The sequence below is a fragment of the Polyodon spathula genome, chromosome 40, assembly GCF_017654505.1.
Source record: "Polyodon spathula isolate WHYD16114869_AA chromosome 40, ASM1765450v1, whole genome shotgun sequence".
Lineage (NCBI taxonomy): Eukaryota > Metazoa > Chordata > Actinopteri > Acipenseriformes > Polyodontidae > Polyodon > Polyodon spathula.
In genome coordinates this window covers 2,962,673-2,977,674 of record NC_054573.1, presented here as the reverse complement: position 1 = coordinate 2,977,674, position 15,002 = coordinate 2,962,673, and the positions used below count along the sequence as shown (strand labels likewise).

General features: G+C 48.2%; 2 protein-coding genes across 2 annotated transcripts; one reads left to right on the top strand and one right to left on the bottom strand.

The window, feature by feature from the left end:
• Positions 1–1,316: 1,316 nt before the first annotated feature.
• On the top strand, positions 1,317–4,083 carry LOC121304904 (proteasome subunit alpha type-6-like). Its single transcript, XM_041236326.1, has 5 exons — positions 1,317–1,467; positions 2,095–2,272; positions 2,480–2,636; positions 3,745–3,839; positions 4,001–4,083. The coding sequence occupies exons 1-5, from the start codon at positions 1,419–1,421 to the stop codon at positions 4,056–4,058; spliced, it is 537 nt and encodes a 178-aa protein (XP_041092260.1). The 5' UTR covers positions 1,317–1,418; the 3' UTR covers positions 4,059–4,083.
• Positions 4,084–5,221: 1,138 nt separating this feature from the next.
• On the bottom strand, positions 5,222–11,871 carry LOC121304893 (NF-kappa-B inhibitor beta-like). Its single transcript, XM_041236312.1, has 6 exons — positions 11,066–11,871; positions 10,404–10,521; positions 9,274–9,475; positions 7,918–8,006; positions 7,575–7,838; positions 5,222–7,429 (listed from the first exon to the last, which is right to left on the bottom strand). The coding sequence occupies exons 1-6, from the start codon at positions 11,605–11,607 to the stop codon at positions 7,385–7,387; spliced, it is 1,260 nt and encodes a 419-aa protein (XP_041092246.1). The 5' UTR covers positions 11,608–11,871; the 3' UTR covers positions 5,222–7,384.
• Positions 11,872–15,002: the final 3,131 nt, after the last annotated feature.

Below are 15,002 nucleotides of genomic sequence, written 5' to 3'. Positions count from 1 at the left end.
ACCCTGGTTAGATTTGTAACCAGACCTCTCTGTGCTTCACAATGCTTCCCTATGCTTTACCAGACCTCTCTGTGCTTTACAATGCTTCCCTATGCTTTACCAGACCTCTCTGTGCTTTACAATGCTTCCCTGTGCTTTACCAGACCTCTCTGTGTTTTACAATGCTTCCCTGTGCTTTACCAGACCTCTCTGTGCTTTACAATGCTTCCCTCTGCTTTACCAGACCTCTCTGTGCTTTACAATGCTTCCCTGTGCTTTACAATGCTTCCCTATGCTTTACCAGACCTCTCTGTGCTTTACAATGCTTCCCTATGCTTTACCAGACCTCTCTGTGCTTTACAATGCTTCCCTGTGCTTTACCAGACCTCTCTGTGCTTTACAATGCTTCCCTATGCTTTACCAGACCTCTCTGTGCTTTACAATGCTTCCCTATGCTTTACCAGACCTCTCTGTGCTTTACAATGCTTCCCTATGCTTTACCAGACCTCTCTGTGCTTTACAATGCTTCCCTATGCTTTACCAGACCTCTCTGTGCTTTACCATGCTTCCCTATGCTTTGCCACTGGCTCTCTGTGCTCCCACAGTGCTTGCCTGTGTGTTGCTTTCCTTGTATAAGGATCCGCGTATCTGCTCGCAGACTCTGATGATGAAGAATTGGAAGCCTGAGCCAGCCCTGTCTGTTTTCAGAGTACGCCTTCAAAGCGATCAACCAGAGCGGGCTGACCACGGTGGCGGTTCGGGGGAATACAAAAAACACCCGATCTGAGCCAGCACACGAACTGAGGTCTCAGTCTCTGCGTTCTTCTTCAGTGGCCAATTTCTGCCTGGCCGCGTCCAGCCGTGAGTGTTATGTCTCTGCCTCATTAGGCCAATGGCACGAAGGTTTCGGCGCTATTCGTGCGAAAGATTTTTGGCCGTCATCACTGTAAATTTCTGTCATAACGTACACATTTTACTGTTTGCGTAATCGTCGTAACTTTTACAAGATATTTCTGGCTATTACGGACTAAATCGACTGCGTAAAGGTTCCCTTTTTTACGTGCAGGATAAAAGCTTTTTATTTTTATTTTTTCTTCACTGCTTTGTAAAATAATTAAAATGGTTTTGAATCACATTTCGGAATGTAATATAACGCGGGATTTGATTATCTTTGAGTTGTTTTGTGTTACACAGTTTTGTTATTTTTATCTGTCAAGCACTTGAAGGTGGTCTGTCAGGAAAGGCGCTATATAACCAATAAAGAACGATTGATTGCTTGAGATTGATATATAAGAACGTTAAAGACATTGCCGCGGCGGGCACAGTGGCGCCCCCTATGGGTGACTGCCGGGAAGTGTGGCTGGCTTGTGGGAACAGAGCGTTCTTTGTGTTTCTCATTCTCTCAGGACAAGCTCCTGGACCCCAGCACCATTACCAACATGTTCCAGCTCTCTGGATCCATCGGCTGTGCCATGACCGGGATGACAGGTGAGCAGAGGAGAGCCAGCAACAGAGAGAGCAGGGAGAGAGCCAGCGGCAGAGAGAGTAGGGAAAGAGAGCAGGGAGAGAGAGACAGTGACAGCAAGAGCAGGGAGACAGGGAGAGAGCCAGTGACAGAGAGAGCAGGGAGAGAGCGCCAGCGGCAAAGAGAGCCAGTGACAGAGAGAGCAGTGAGAGAGCGCCAGCAACAGAGAGAGCAAGGAGAGAGAGCCAGCAGCAGAGAGAAGAGAAAAGAGTCCGATTTTCATGACAGGAGAGCGGCTGTTATTTACTTCCTGATAATACTTGGACTCCGCTTCAGTCAAGATGAAATGAGATTGCAGCGGAAGAGACACCCAAGACGTGCATCTCTGAAATCCTCTGGCAGGTAACAGATTTCCTATTGCCTGGTGTTGAGGGCTTCAGCAGAGAGACCAGCTCTGGGCTTTACCATTCAATCAGAGGGGGAGGGTGACGAGAGGGAGAGGAGAGGAAAGAAGAAGAAACTGAGAGAGGGGTGAGAGGGGAGATTTCTGCTCAAGTTTACCAGTACAGTGTGCAGTAACGCTCAGGCAGTGACTGGCTGTGATTGGGTGCTCAGCTCTCAGGTAACTCGGACTCTTCTTCTCCGTCCAGCTGACTGCCGCTCCCAGGTGCACAGGGCTCGCTGCGAGGCCGCCGAGTGGAAGTACAAATTCGGCTACGAGATCCCGGCTGAGATGCTGTGCAAGCGCATGGCTGACCTGTCACAGGTGTACACCCAGAACGCAGAGATGAGACCGCTGGGCTGCTGTGAGTCTGAGAATACAATACTGTACAACACACGCACACACACTGAAGTGAAAATGAAGTCTCAAATTATTATTATGACGTATTATTTTGATAATAATAATATATAATAATATATTCATACTGAACCGATTCTAACAATTACTCTCTCTCTCTCTGCTGCTCTTCATGGCGCATGTATGATTCTGATGGCGGGCCCCATCGAGTACGTGGACGATGAGTTTGGGACCAGTTCTGTTCAAAGTGTGATCGGCGCGACGGCTCGGCTTACTACTACTGGGCAGGGCTACAAGGCGACAAGCGCGGGGGTCAAACAGACCGAAGCAAACAGCTTCCTGGAGAAGAAGATCCGTAAGAAACCAGACCTGACCTTCCACAAGACTGTCGAGGTGAGGGGCACCTTCCACTGCAAACACCTGAGATTCAGCAAGGACTGAGCTGCACACCTGTAGTGTGGAGGTGACGTAACCATGAGATTCCGGCGGGGGGGGGGGGGGGGGGGGGGGGAACTTGAGCTGCACTGGCATGTGTGAGGGTGACGTTTGTGACAGATTCAGTGAGGACTGAGCTGCACACCTGTACACACCTCCCACTGCAAACACCTGAGATTCAGTGAGGACTGAGCTGCACACCTGTACACACCTCCCACTGCAAACACCTGAGATTCAGCGAGGACTGAGCTGCACACCTGTATACACACCTCCCACTGCAAACACCTGAGATTCAGCAAGGACTGAGCTGCACACCTGTACACACCTCCCACTGCAAACACCTGAGATTCAGCAAGGACTGAGCTGCACACCTGTACACACCTCCCACTGCAAACACCTGAGATTCAGCAAGGACTGAGCTGCACACCTGTACACACCTCCCACTGCAAACACCTGAGATTCAGCGAGGACTGAGCTGCACACCTGTATACACACCTCCCACTGCAAACACCTGAGATTCAGCAAGGACTGAGCTGCACACCTGTATACACACCTCCCACTGCAAACACCTGAGATTCAGCAAGGACTGAGCTGCACACCTGTACACACCTCCCACTGCAAACACCTGAGATTCAGCAAGGACTGAGCTGCACACCTGTATACACACCTCCCACTGCAAACACCTGAGATTCAGCAAGGACTGAGCTGCACACCTGTATACACACCTCCCACTGCAAACACCTGAGATTCAGCAAGGACTGAGCTGCACACCTGTATACACACCTCCCACTGCAAACACCTGAGATTCAGCAAGGACTGAGCTGCACACCTGTACACACCTCCCACTGCAAACACCTGAGATTCAGCAAGGACTGAGCTGCACACCTGTACACACCTCCCACTGCAAACACCTGAGATTCAGCAAGGACTGAGCTGCACACCTGTATACACACCTTCCACTGCAAACACCTGAGATTCAGCGAGAACTGAGCTGCACACCTGTACACACCTCCCACGGTGAGACATGGTGACCCCAACACTCATATCTCTCTCTCTCCCTCTCTAGCTGGCAGTCACCTGTCTCTCCTCAGTTCTCTCTCTTGACTTCAAACCCAGTGAGATCGAAGTGGGTGTGGTCACCACAGACAAACCCAAGTTCACGTAAGTTCCCAGAATCCCCACTATCCACTCCCAGATCTACCACTATCACTAGTCTCCCACTGTCCCCAGTGACACTGGTTCAAAAAACACTCTGCTTGAACTGTTGTTGAAATAATAATAATAATAATAATAATAATAATAATCAAGTTACTCTCTGACAGATTGCTGAGTGAGGAAGAGATTGAGGCTCATCTGGTGGCTATAGCAGAACGTGATTAGACACACACTGTCCGAGGTCTCACACTTAACGTCACTCCGTTCGTCTACGGCGACTAATCTTCTCTCTCCTAACTACCATTTAGTCCACCGATATCGTCTTGCACTTAAGCTTGTGGACAACCTCGCCGCTCAGTTTGCTCGTTACAGTCGTAAGGTAGTTTAGTGACGTCATCGTTTAGTTATGGTATGAGCGTTTTATTTCGAGAGAACAGTAAAGAAGATATGTAGCTGTTTGCACATCGACGATAACTTCAGAGACGAACGCTACTCACACAAGCGGGCTGTGGGAATGAGGTGTCCACTAAACGTCGGACCAATGACCTAATGTGGGTGTACGGCGGCCTCCATAATGATGTTACACACCTGTTTACCTCTCCTTTTACAGGGCGTTTCTATCTCTGAGAACTTTTTTGCTGCAACACACCCCCCTAAACGGGGGTGAATGTTTTTGGAAAAGCATTCTTATTTTACGAAATTTTTTTTTTTTATCATCACTGGTGGTATAACCTCAACAAACAGCGTGGTTTCTCCCGATGTGGAGTTTTGTCTGACTGGAGTTAGAAATAGTAAATAAAACCATAGTGAGAGTCAATGAGAAGAATCCACAAGTATAGGAAAACATAGCTTGTGTGTTTGTGTCTGTATGTATTAGTGTGTATCAGTGTGTGTGTGTGGATTAGTGTGTATCAGGTGACACAAGGGTGGCAACAAAGACTCCTACTGCATAGCAGTGTCATCCACTCCACATTTTACAACCAGCTCAATCAGACCCAAGGAGGCTCTGCTGTGTCTTATCATTAAACGCACAGTAAAACGAGGAGTGGATCAAACGCTATGCAACGGGATCCAGCATGTGGGCTACTGCCCAGTGCGCTTGGAGTTACTGAGCGTGTGTGCGCGCACATCACGTTATTATTGGATGTTGGTCATTGCTGCACCCAGGATACAGAACACACACAGACTGGACAAAATGCAGGAACACAATTTTATTGGTTTCCCCCCCCCCCCCCCCCTGATTTTCCACCTGTAATAAAGATCAGGACTCATTTCCACACTGACAGCTCCCAGGAATCTCATCTCAAACCTGCAGCCTCCGTTTGCTAAGAGTGCCAGGGATGCTCAAATCTTAATATGCCGAACTTTATAAATTAGTAGTTAAGTCACTCAGCTACGTTAAAAAAAAAAAAAAAAAAGGTTTTCTTGCTTTATTTAAATATAATTTTAAGATGAAGCAGAACAGTTACATTGGTTAGCTTATATTTCCCCTTAAAAAAAAAAAAAAGGTTTTAACCCATTATGCGCCTACTTTATCGTTTTATTTGGAGAATTTTATAACCAGTTATTTTAAATGCTTACGTCGCTTGTTACCAGGAGGTTCCCAGTTCAATCCCAACTCAGAGTTCACCCCTCCTAGTCTCTTTGGATACAAACATCTGCTAAATGACCTAATAATTGGTGTAAAGCAATAGTGTTTTAAAAAGCTCGACTTTTTCTTCAGCGGTAGCCTTTTCTACAAAATAAAGTCCGAGGTCCGCTTTGCAAGATTCCGACCCGTCTACTGGGCTGCAGGAAACTAAAAACCAACGGCGAGAACCACGCGACCCAACAACTCATCCCAGAACACCGTTCCCGTCGGGAATCGCTGACTCCTCAAGACCAGATCTCTCGCCTTCACCCTCAGCACGTTACACTTGCACACTCCGCCACGCTCCTCAACCGCTCTACTTACAGATCCCACCCCTCCTACGGTCAACTTCATCTCTATTCTGACGAGAGGAGTCCGTTCAGCCCATCAGCGCGGGTCCGGTTCCGAGCAGCTGGTTGAACTCAGAACTTTGTCAAGCCGGGTCTTAAATGATCCCAGTGATTCAGCATTGACTGGAATTACATTGTAACTGCAGTTCGACCGGACTGGAATTACACTGCAAAGATGGGACTCCTGTTGCACAGCAGTGTCACCCAGTCCAGGTTTTTCTACCAGCTTGATCAGCCCCAGCGTGTCTACGCAACAAGCAGCTCCAAGCCGTACAAAAAGTCAGATTTAGAAAAAGACGAGCTTAACACTGGAGGAGGATCTGCAGCAAGACAGCGAGGAGGGGACTTGAAAAACAAATGTGACGTGTTCTTTATAAAGAGGGCACTGTACTACAACGGCACTGAAACATCTTCTCCAATCACAGCAGAGAGAACTAGGCAATACACACCCATACACAACATACATTAACAATGCAGCTACAACAGACAGCAAGCCATAGGTACTGTGATTCTTACATTAGTTACAAGACAGGGCTGGTATGGGCATACAGTACATATATATATATATATATATATATATATATATATACATACATACACACACACACACACAAACACACACGCACCACGGTCATTGACGCTAAGGGAACACAAAGCTGCTTTCTGGCTTGGAGTTTGGTTTCAGGAGAGTAGCCCTGCACGGCACACCGGGGGAGACTCTGGGTTTGATTCAGCACCTCAAACTAGGTCTCCCAGTGCTCTCCTGGGACCAGCTTTCAAGCCGCTGTGAATGAGAGAGCGGATTCGTATTTCCTTGGCTTTAGGCACAAGCTTCAGCTAATCTCCGGTATGAAGTAACGATAAAAAAACATCAAACATCAAACATCAACGTTTGCAAGAAACGACACGGACAGCCAGCTCTGCTTCTCTCACAGCTGGGCTGGTTTCACAAAGCGCTGCCAGGTAACAGGTCTGCAAAATCTGGACTCAATGCGTGGATTTCTGCCAAACTTTAAATCGATCTAATCCTGATACCAAGTTTGTTTTTTGTTTTTTTTTTTTTTTTTTTTTTTTGGAAACATGCAGTGTGGTTCAGCGGTTAAAGTCGGGCTTGTCTCCGGAAAGTCCCCGGTTCAAACCCCACCTCTGCCACTGACTGACTTGCTGTGTGCGACCCCCGAGCGAGTCACTTCGCCTCCTTGTGCTCCGTCCTGCGGGTGAGATGTTAAAGTGCTTTGTGATAGCGGTCCACTGTGAAAGGAGCTATATAAATGATATCTTTCTGAAATGAGATTGCTTGCTTGCTAAGCGCTGGCAGTGCTTTGTGAACCTGCATCCTGTCAGAGTTTCAATTGGACTCCCGTGAGCTCCTCAGCAGGTCTGCAGAGTAGTGACACAATGGCAGCCCAGGAGACACAGTTTCCTCAACAACACAAGGATACCCCCATCCCAAGCTTTTATGACTGGTTTTGGTAAGGAACAACCCCCCCTTAAAGTGGATGATGGTGTGACCCGGACTACGATGGCAGTCTGGAGATTAGTGGGCTTGTGTCCGTAGCGACCGGCCGTGGTTACAGGACACGGTGCCCATTAATAATAAGATCATCAAACTCCTCCTATAGAGAGAGAGAGAGAGAGAGAGAGAGAGAGAGAGAGAGAGAGAGAGATGACTTAGTTTTAATTCACAGCACAAGGAACTGTGCCCAACACTGACACCTTCAGGAACACTAAGGCATTGCATCAACGTTCAAGATCTCTCACCTCTCCCTCTCCCCCCTCTCCCCCCTCATCCTCCTCCTCTTCCTCCTCCTCCCAGTCCAGCTCTGGTCCCGGCTCCTGTGCTCCGTGTTCTCTCAGCAGCCTGCGCACCTCCTCGCTGGGCCGGTAGAGGGCACTGTAGAGCGGGGTATGTCCTGCGTAGGTCACGGGGTTGGAGGGGGCGCCCCGGCGCAGCAGCAGCTCCGTCACCTCGGCGCTCTGCCCCTCGACAGCCAGGTGCAGCGCGGAGCGACCACAGCTCAGGTCCTGAAGGGGTTAAACACGAGACAGTGTAATACAGAGAGAGCCGGAGACGGGGAGACAGAGACGGAGACAGCCTCCTCACCCTCCCTGTGATGTCGGCTCCAGCGTCCAGCAGCAGCTTCACAATCTCCACGTCCTTCTTCTGAACGGCCACATGCAGCGCAGAGAACCCTGGAGAGGAGAGGTGAGGAGAGGAGAGAGAGACACTGACAGAGACTGAGCCTGCCTGACTGACACAAACACACACAAACACTGACAGAGACTGAGGCTGACTGACACACTATACTGTGTTGTATTGCAGTGTGCTCCCATCACCTGTGTAGATGTAGGTGTGTTCTATTGTGTCTGTTGTGTTGTATTGTATTGCTCCCCTCACCTGTGTAGCTGCGGGTGTGTTGTATTGTACTGTGTTGTATTGTGTTGTGTTGTGTTGTGTTGTATTATACTGTATCGCTCCCCTCACCTGTGTAGCTGCGGGTGTGTTGTACTGTACTGTGTTGTGTTGTGTTGTGTTGTATTGTACTGTATCGCTCCCCTCACCTGTGTAGCTGCGGGTGTGTTGTACTGTACTGTGTTGTATTGTGTTGTATTGTATTGCTCCCCTCACCTGTGTAGCTGCGGGTGTGTTGTATTGTACTGTGTTGTATTGTGTTGTGTTGTGTTGTATTGTATCGCTCCCCTCACCTGTGTAGCTGCGGGTGTGTTGTACTGTACTGTGTTGTATTGTGTTGTATTGTATTGCTCCCCTCACCTGTGTAGCTGCGGGTGTGTTGTACTGTACTGTGTTGTATTGTGTTGTATTGTATTGCTCCCCTCACCTGTGTAGCTGCGGGTGTGTTGTATTGTACTGTGTTGTGTTGTGTTGTGTTGTATGACACTGTATCGCTCCCCTCACCTGTGTAGCTGCGGGTGTGTTGTATTGTACTGTGTTGTATTGTGTTGTGTTGTGTTGTGTTGTGTGACTGTATCGCTCCCCTCACCTGTGTAGCTGCGGGTGTGTTGTATTGTACTGTGTTGTATTGTGTTGTGTTGTATCGCTCCCCTCACCTGTGTAGCTGCGGGTGTGTTGTACTGTTGTGTTGTAGCACTGTGTTGTGTTGGTTGCTTGTTGTATCTCCCTCTCACCTGTGTCGAGCTGCGTGTTGTTGTGATTAACGTTTTTTACTTGTTTGTATGACACCAGGCGGTGGGCTGTGTTGTATTGTGTTGTTGTATTGTACTGTGTTGTATTGTGTTGTGTTGTGTTGTATCGCTCCCCTCACCTGTGTAGCTGCGGGTGTGTTGTATTGTACTGTGTTGTATTGTGTTGTGTTGTGTTGTATCGCTCCCCTCACCTGTGTAGCTGCGGGTGTGTTGTGTTGTGTTGTGTTGTATCGCTCCCCTCACCTGTGTAGCTGCGGGTGTGTTGTGTTGTGTTGTGTTGTATCGCTCCCCTCACCTGTGTAGCTGTAGATATTGAGCTGTGCGCGCCCCAGCGGGTGGGAGGTCAGCTCCATCACACACGCCAGCCTGGATTCCCGGCACGCGATGTGGAGCGCAGTGTTCCCTTCCCGCTCCTGAATATCCGGGCTCGCTCCGGCCAGGAGCAGCTTCCGAACAGAGTCTGGCTGATTCACTATCACTGCGATGTGCAGGGCAGTCTGGAGAGAGGAGAGGGGAGAGGACAGTGAAGAGGGGGCAGAGGAAAGAGGAGAGGAGAGGAGAGGAGATTTTCCCTCGCTCCCCTGACATTTTCCATTCCCCTGTGTGTTATTCGGAGCACACTTTGGCTCCAGGGAAACACGCGGCTCCCTTGTCCTCGGAGGAGAGTTCAGGCCCGGGGTAAGCTGAGAGGAGACTTGGGGTTTGATAGAGCACCTCAAACCAGTCTCCTGGAACCAGGTTTCAAGACACTGTTCCTGAGAGTGTGGCTTTGTGTTCTCTTAGCTTCAGGCAAACGGTTCAAATCCCACCTCTGCCACTGACTTGACTCGCTGCGTGTGACCCTGAGCGAGTCACTTCACCTCCTTGTGCTCCGTCCTGCGGGTGAGATGTTAAATCAACGTCCTATTGGAAGTGACTCTGCATATAATGCACAGTTCACAGCCTGTCTCTGTATCCACTATGAAAGGCGCTATATAAAAATAAAGATATTAAGATATCTGTAAACACAGCTCTGGCCAAAAGTTGTGCATCTCCCTGTAAAACGAACTCAATTTGCTTTGCCAGTCCGAGAAGCAGAGCGGCTCGGGAGAGGGGAAGAGGGAACAGGCTCACCCCCGGGTTCGGCTGCCGGATCAGGGCTGAAGCGTCTCGTCTCCCGGAGACAGCTCTCTCACAAGTTAATTCATTAGGAAAGATGTAACAGGCCTAATACTGACTTAGTTATAAACCGAATGCCAAGTAAGAGGTCTGTGTTATAAAGAGCCAGTGCAGCTTTCCTTCAGTTCTAGACACTGTATCAAAAGGGAGAGACAGAAGTTACACTGAGAAGCGGTTTCCAGTTTGAACGCCTGTACTGTGGGATACAATGCTGTAGAAGCGTGCGTTATAACCGAGAGCCTTACAGTGAGGGAGCCGTCCTCTTACCTGTCTCAGGTCATTCTGAATGTCCAGGTATTGAGAGCCACACTCACTCCAGGACAGGAATCCCAGGACATAGTCCAGGAACACAGTGTGCTCGTGGATCAGAGCCAGGTGGAGAGCCCTGGGGGGGGGGAAGAGTGAAGAAAAAAAAGAGAAATCTGAGCTTCTGAATAATCATCAAAATACCCCCAGTGTGTCTCGGTAACAAGCGCAGGTGTGTCTTATTATTAAACTCCTAGTGAAAGCAGGACTGGATCACACTGCTGTGCAGCGGGAGTCTGATTATTAAACTCCTAGTGAAAGCAGGACTGGATCACACTGCTGTGCAGCGGGAGTCTGATTATTAAACTCCTAGTGAAAGCAGGACTGGATCACACTGCTGTGCAGCGGGAGTCTGATTATTAAACTCCTAGTGAAAGCAGGACTGGATCACACTGCTGTGCAGCGGGAGTCTGATTATTAAACTCCTAGTGAAAGCAGGACTGGATCACACTGCTGTGCAGCGGGAGTCTGATTATTAAACTCCTAGTGAAAGCAGGACTGGATCACACTGCTGTGCAGCGGGAGTCCGATTCCCACCTCTGTATTATTATCATAGCCTAGTAGCTCATAGCACAGCCAACACCGCACACTGTATAACTGCGATGTTAACTTCAGATACGTACGTGTCTCCGTCTTCAGAAATGAAAGCCAGCGTCTTGATCATTTCTTCTCGCACTTGCTGCAGATTTCCCCAGCGCTGCTCTGCCCTGTTGTCACTGTCGGGATTATTTGAAGCGATATGCATTCGATTAGCATTATCGGCTGTATCGCGCAGATCGATGGCCACGATACCGTCGGTGATACGGCCCATCTCCGCGGCGGTTTCCTCCGTAACCGAATCCCCGACCGCCGAATCCAGCCGCTCTCCGGAGCCCCAGAGAGGGCAGGACTCGCCGGCTCCGGGAGCCCCGAAATCGTGCGGACCCCAGATTGCATGCTCTGTTGCAGCGGTATAGATTAGCGCCGGGGCTGCGGTAAAATAGCAGCAGGTCGAGTCCGCCTCGATCTCATCAGCGATGCTCAGCTCGGTTCCGCTGAAGAAACCGAGCCCGCTGTCGCACCATTCCTCGGTCGAACCGGGCTCGGAATCTTTACCGAACCGGATTTCAGCACTGGTGGCTCCGGTTCCGTCCCCGACCCGTTGTTTTGGATGCATGCTGGCCATTTAAAAAAAACAAAAAATCAAAGACGGTCGAATCTCTGTCCCTCCCGAGGCGTGTTGCGACCCGAAGCTGCAACGCTGTTATTAAAATCAAGCCTGCATGTCGCTCACTCACAGCGTTACTCTGCAATTCGGGGCTCCAACGTGCGTCTTAGCATCGTTTTGGGGGTCCCTGCAGCCTGAAAATAAAGGCTTCAGTGTTGTTTTTTTTTTCCACCCGAAGTCTGCGTGTTTCAGTTTAACATTAAGGGGTTTTTTTTTTTTTGTTTTGTTTTTGGGGGGGGGGGGGGGAATTCCAGGCGGTCCCAGCCAATTACAAAGCTTAACACGCGGGTCTGCGCTGCCTCCCCCGGAAACCAACCCCCGCTGCGTCTGGCATTCTGGGAAATGTAGTCTTAGAAGAAGACAATCCCCCCCCCCCCCCTTGCGTGCTTTCTATTCGCTTCGTTCACTGTATTAGATTACAGTAAATTCATGTATGTTGTTCGAAATATAATAAAAGGTGTAATTAATCGTAGAATTGAAACACAGGTTTGTAGAAACGGCCCTTCAGCTGTTTTTTTTCGTTATAGCTGCACAGCAAAGGGAGCGCTATCTTATCACGGTCTAATTCTACCACCTGCTGTTCATTACGGGAACTACACCCTCACTGCAGGATTCCTGCAAGCCTTGTTATAACAATCTTAATATAGCGCCTTTCATAGCGGACCATCTCAAAGCGCTCTACAAGATACGAGACTAGGGTGTATGAGCTGTGCATCAGCTGCAGAGTCACTCACACAACGTCCCACCCCAGAGACGCAGCACAAGGAGGTGAAGTGACTCGCTCAGGGTCACACACACAAGGGAGTCAGTGGCTGAAGTGGGATTTGAACCCGGGACCGACTCGTTACAAACCCGTTTCTTTACACGCCGGCCCACACAGCCTCCTCCTGTTAAGAGCTCGTCAGCATTTTATGAAGCGGTTCTCGCTCCTTTTTTTGTTCTCGATACGATTCCTATCAAAAGGTGTCCATCAACACGAGTGGTGCAGTAAAGAGAATATCTAACGTACCGATAACTGGTGCGCTTCACTCACAGATAAACGAGGTCCCGACCTTTTGGCATTTTGGTAATCGTTATGTGGGGGGTGTAGTTCCAAAAATATACAGTAGGTGGTAGCATTACCCCATGCTGGCATGGAGTTCCCTTTGTCCCGTTGATCGTCCTGATAAATAATGAAACAAGGAAGCCTGTTGACCCGCTGTATCACCAGCTCTTATACTCTCTGAACAGCCTCCCTCTGCTCTGAGCTGGCGGAGAACAGAGGGAGGCTCTTATTCTCTCTGAACAGCCTCCCTCTGTTCTGCGCTGGTGGAGAAGAGAAAGGGAGGCTCTTATAATCTCTGGACAGCCTCCCTCTGCTCTGCGCATCATATCGTTCGTCATGTTTTTGTGTTGTTGGCGTTCCTGGTTTTTATTAAAATTAAATCTTTTTTTTTTTTTTCATTACTGTTATGATTCCAATATCATTAAGAGGGATTACTCTTTCATATTCTCCTTAGCAACAGAAGCGGGGAATTTAATACCAGCCACCCCCCATAAAAATCACATCTAGACGTCAGCTGGCATCAGATTACCAAACAAGCCTCCCATGTTAGCTGTGTGATGCTGAAATAGTTTTGTTAGTTAGTGCTTTACAATGCTTCCCTATGTTTTACCAGACCTCTCTGTGCTTTACAATGCTTCCCTATGCTTTACCAATGCTTCCCTGTGCTTTACCCTCTCTGTGCTTTACAATGCTTCCCTATGCTTTACCAGACCTCTCTGCTTTACAATGCTTTACCAATGCTTGCTTCCTATGCTTTACCAGACCTCTCTGTGCTTTACAATGCAGACCTCCTGTGCTTTACAATGCTTGCATGCTTTACCAATCTGAGCCAGTGTGTTGTAAATGTCACCAAACTGCTTTTTAATGCAAGATTTACATATCTATAAAATATTGAATTTTTATTAATAAAAAAAAAAAGAATAATTCTTGTCATCATGAGCGTTTCTCCTGCGTGGTCCAGTACAGACGGTGCCAGCCCTGAACAGAGTCCCTTGTAAACGTTCGGGGGGCTCCAGATTTTTCTCTTCGACTTCCTGTCTAGATCCTTGTTATTCTGGACTAGGATGCATTCGAGGCGCATTTATTTTAAAAACTGACTTCTTGCGCGTTAATTCACTTCAATAACTCTAACCCACTAACTAGCAAATAACTTTTTCTTTGCAATGAAATCGAACGCAGGCTGCATTTATCGACGTAATTCCATATATTTACATTTTAGACAGGATGAGAGTAAGTTATCGAACCAACGTAGAAAATAACAGGTAGATGGCAGTTCAAAAAAAATTAATAAAAATCTCCCAAAAAAATTACAAAGTAGCCTGTCCTCAAAATGAGGCCAATGGCACTTAAGGGGTTAAACTCAATCCCAGTTCCTTCAAAGGAATCGGAATGAATGTTTCAAGAGACCCATTAATCGCTGGGATTGTTCACATTTGAAGCCAATTTAACAGACAAACAAAATCCCGTCCCCACTGTGAGAAGCTCATTTTAATTGCTGCTAATTGCAAATTTGGGAATTGATTAAAAGGGAGAATTAAAATTAGGAACTGACCCGACCCTGGCTGTCCTATAGCAAGCATGTGGACTGGAGGGAGGGGGGTGCATCGGCAGTCAGCCCCTGTCTGTATCAATCAGCCCATTCCCCCCTCCCTTCACTGTCGCTTCCACTTCATCTTCAGTTCCAGTTTTCAGACACCAGGTTCCAGTCTCCTGCAATATCTTTCTTTGAGTCTCGTTTGTGCTTCTATCCTGTTCTTCTGCTCTGAGCCGCTGGGTTCAGCCCTGTCTTTGCGTCTTCAAGATAAACAGAGACAGCTGACATGCAGTGAAGTTAAACAGAGTCAGAGCAGCAAGACGTGTGTGTGGGAATGAAGACTTGCTCCCCAGCTCGCTCTGTCTCAAGTTAAAATACTTTCTTGGCATGATGATTTCAACAAGCATTGCCAAAGATGTAATGTACTGTAACTCTCTCTCAGTCTCTCTCTGCCTATCTCTGTCTCTCCTTCTCTGTCTCTCTCTGCTCTCTCAGTCCCTCTCTAAGTCTCTCTCAGTCTTTGTGTCTCAATCTCTGTCTCTCTCACAGTCTCTCTGTCTCTGTCTTTCTCTGTCTCTCTCTCTCTGCTCTCTCAGTCCCTCTCTAAGTCTCTCTGTCTCTCTCTCTCAATCTGTCTCTCTCTCACTCTCTGTCTTACTCTAACAGCTTCTTGCAATGAAAGTTCTCTCTATCCGCAAGTAACCGTATTACAGGGTTTTACAAGGCATTCGTTCCGAAGAGAATTTAACGAGAGCGCTCCGTTGAAAAAGTTCC

Excerpts from the sequence above, each read along its gene's own strand:
- LOC121304904 (XM_041236326.1), top strand. The coding sequence starts at position 1,419 with ATGTTCCAGCTCTCTGGATCCATCGGCTGTGCCATGACCGGGATGACA. Across the intron at positions 1,468-2,094 it reads TGCCATGACCGGGATGACAG|CTGACTGCCGCTCCCAGGTG; the intron begins GTGAGCAGAGGA and ends TTCTCCGTCCAG. Across the intron at positions 2,273-2,479 it reads GAGTCTGAGAATACAATACT|TTCTGTTCAAAGTGTGATCG; the intron begins GTACAACACACG and ends GTTTGGGACCAG.
- LOC121304893 (XM_041236312.1), bottom strand. The coding sequence starts at position 11,607 with ATGGCCAGCATGCATCCAAAACAACGGGTCGGGGACGGAACCGGAGCC. Across the intron at positions 10,522-11,065 it reads ATTTCTGAAGACGGAGACAC|GGCTCTCCACCTGGCTCTGA; the intron begins GTACGTATCTGA and ends CCCCCCCCCCAG. Across the intron at positions 7,430-7,574 it reads GAGAGGGGGGAGAGGGAGAG|GAGGAGTTTGATGATCTTAT; the intron begins GTGAGAGATCTT and ends CTCTCTCTATAG.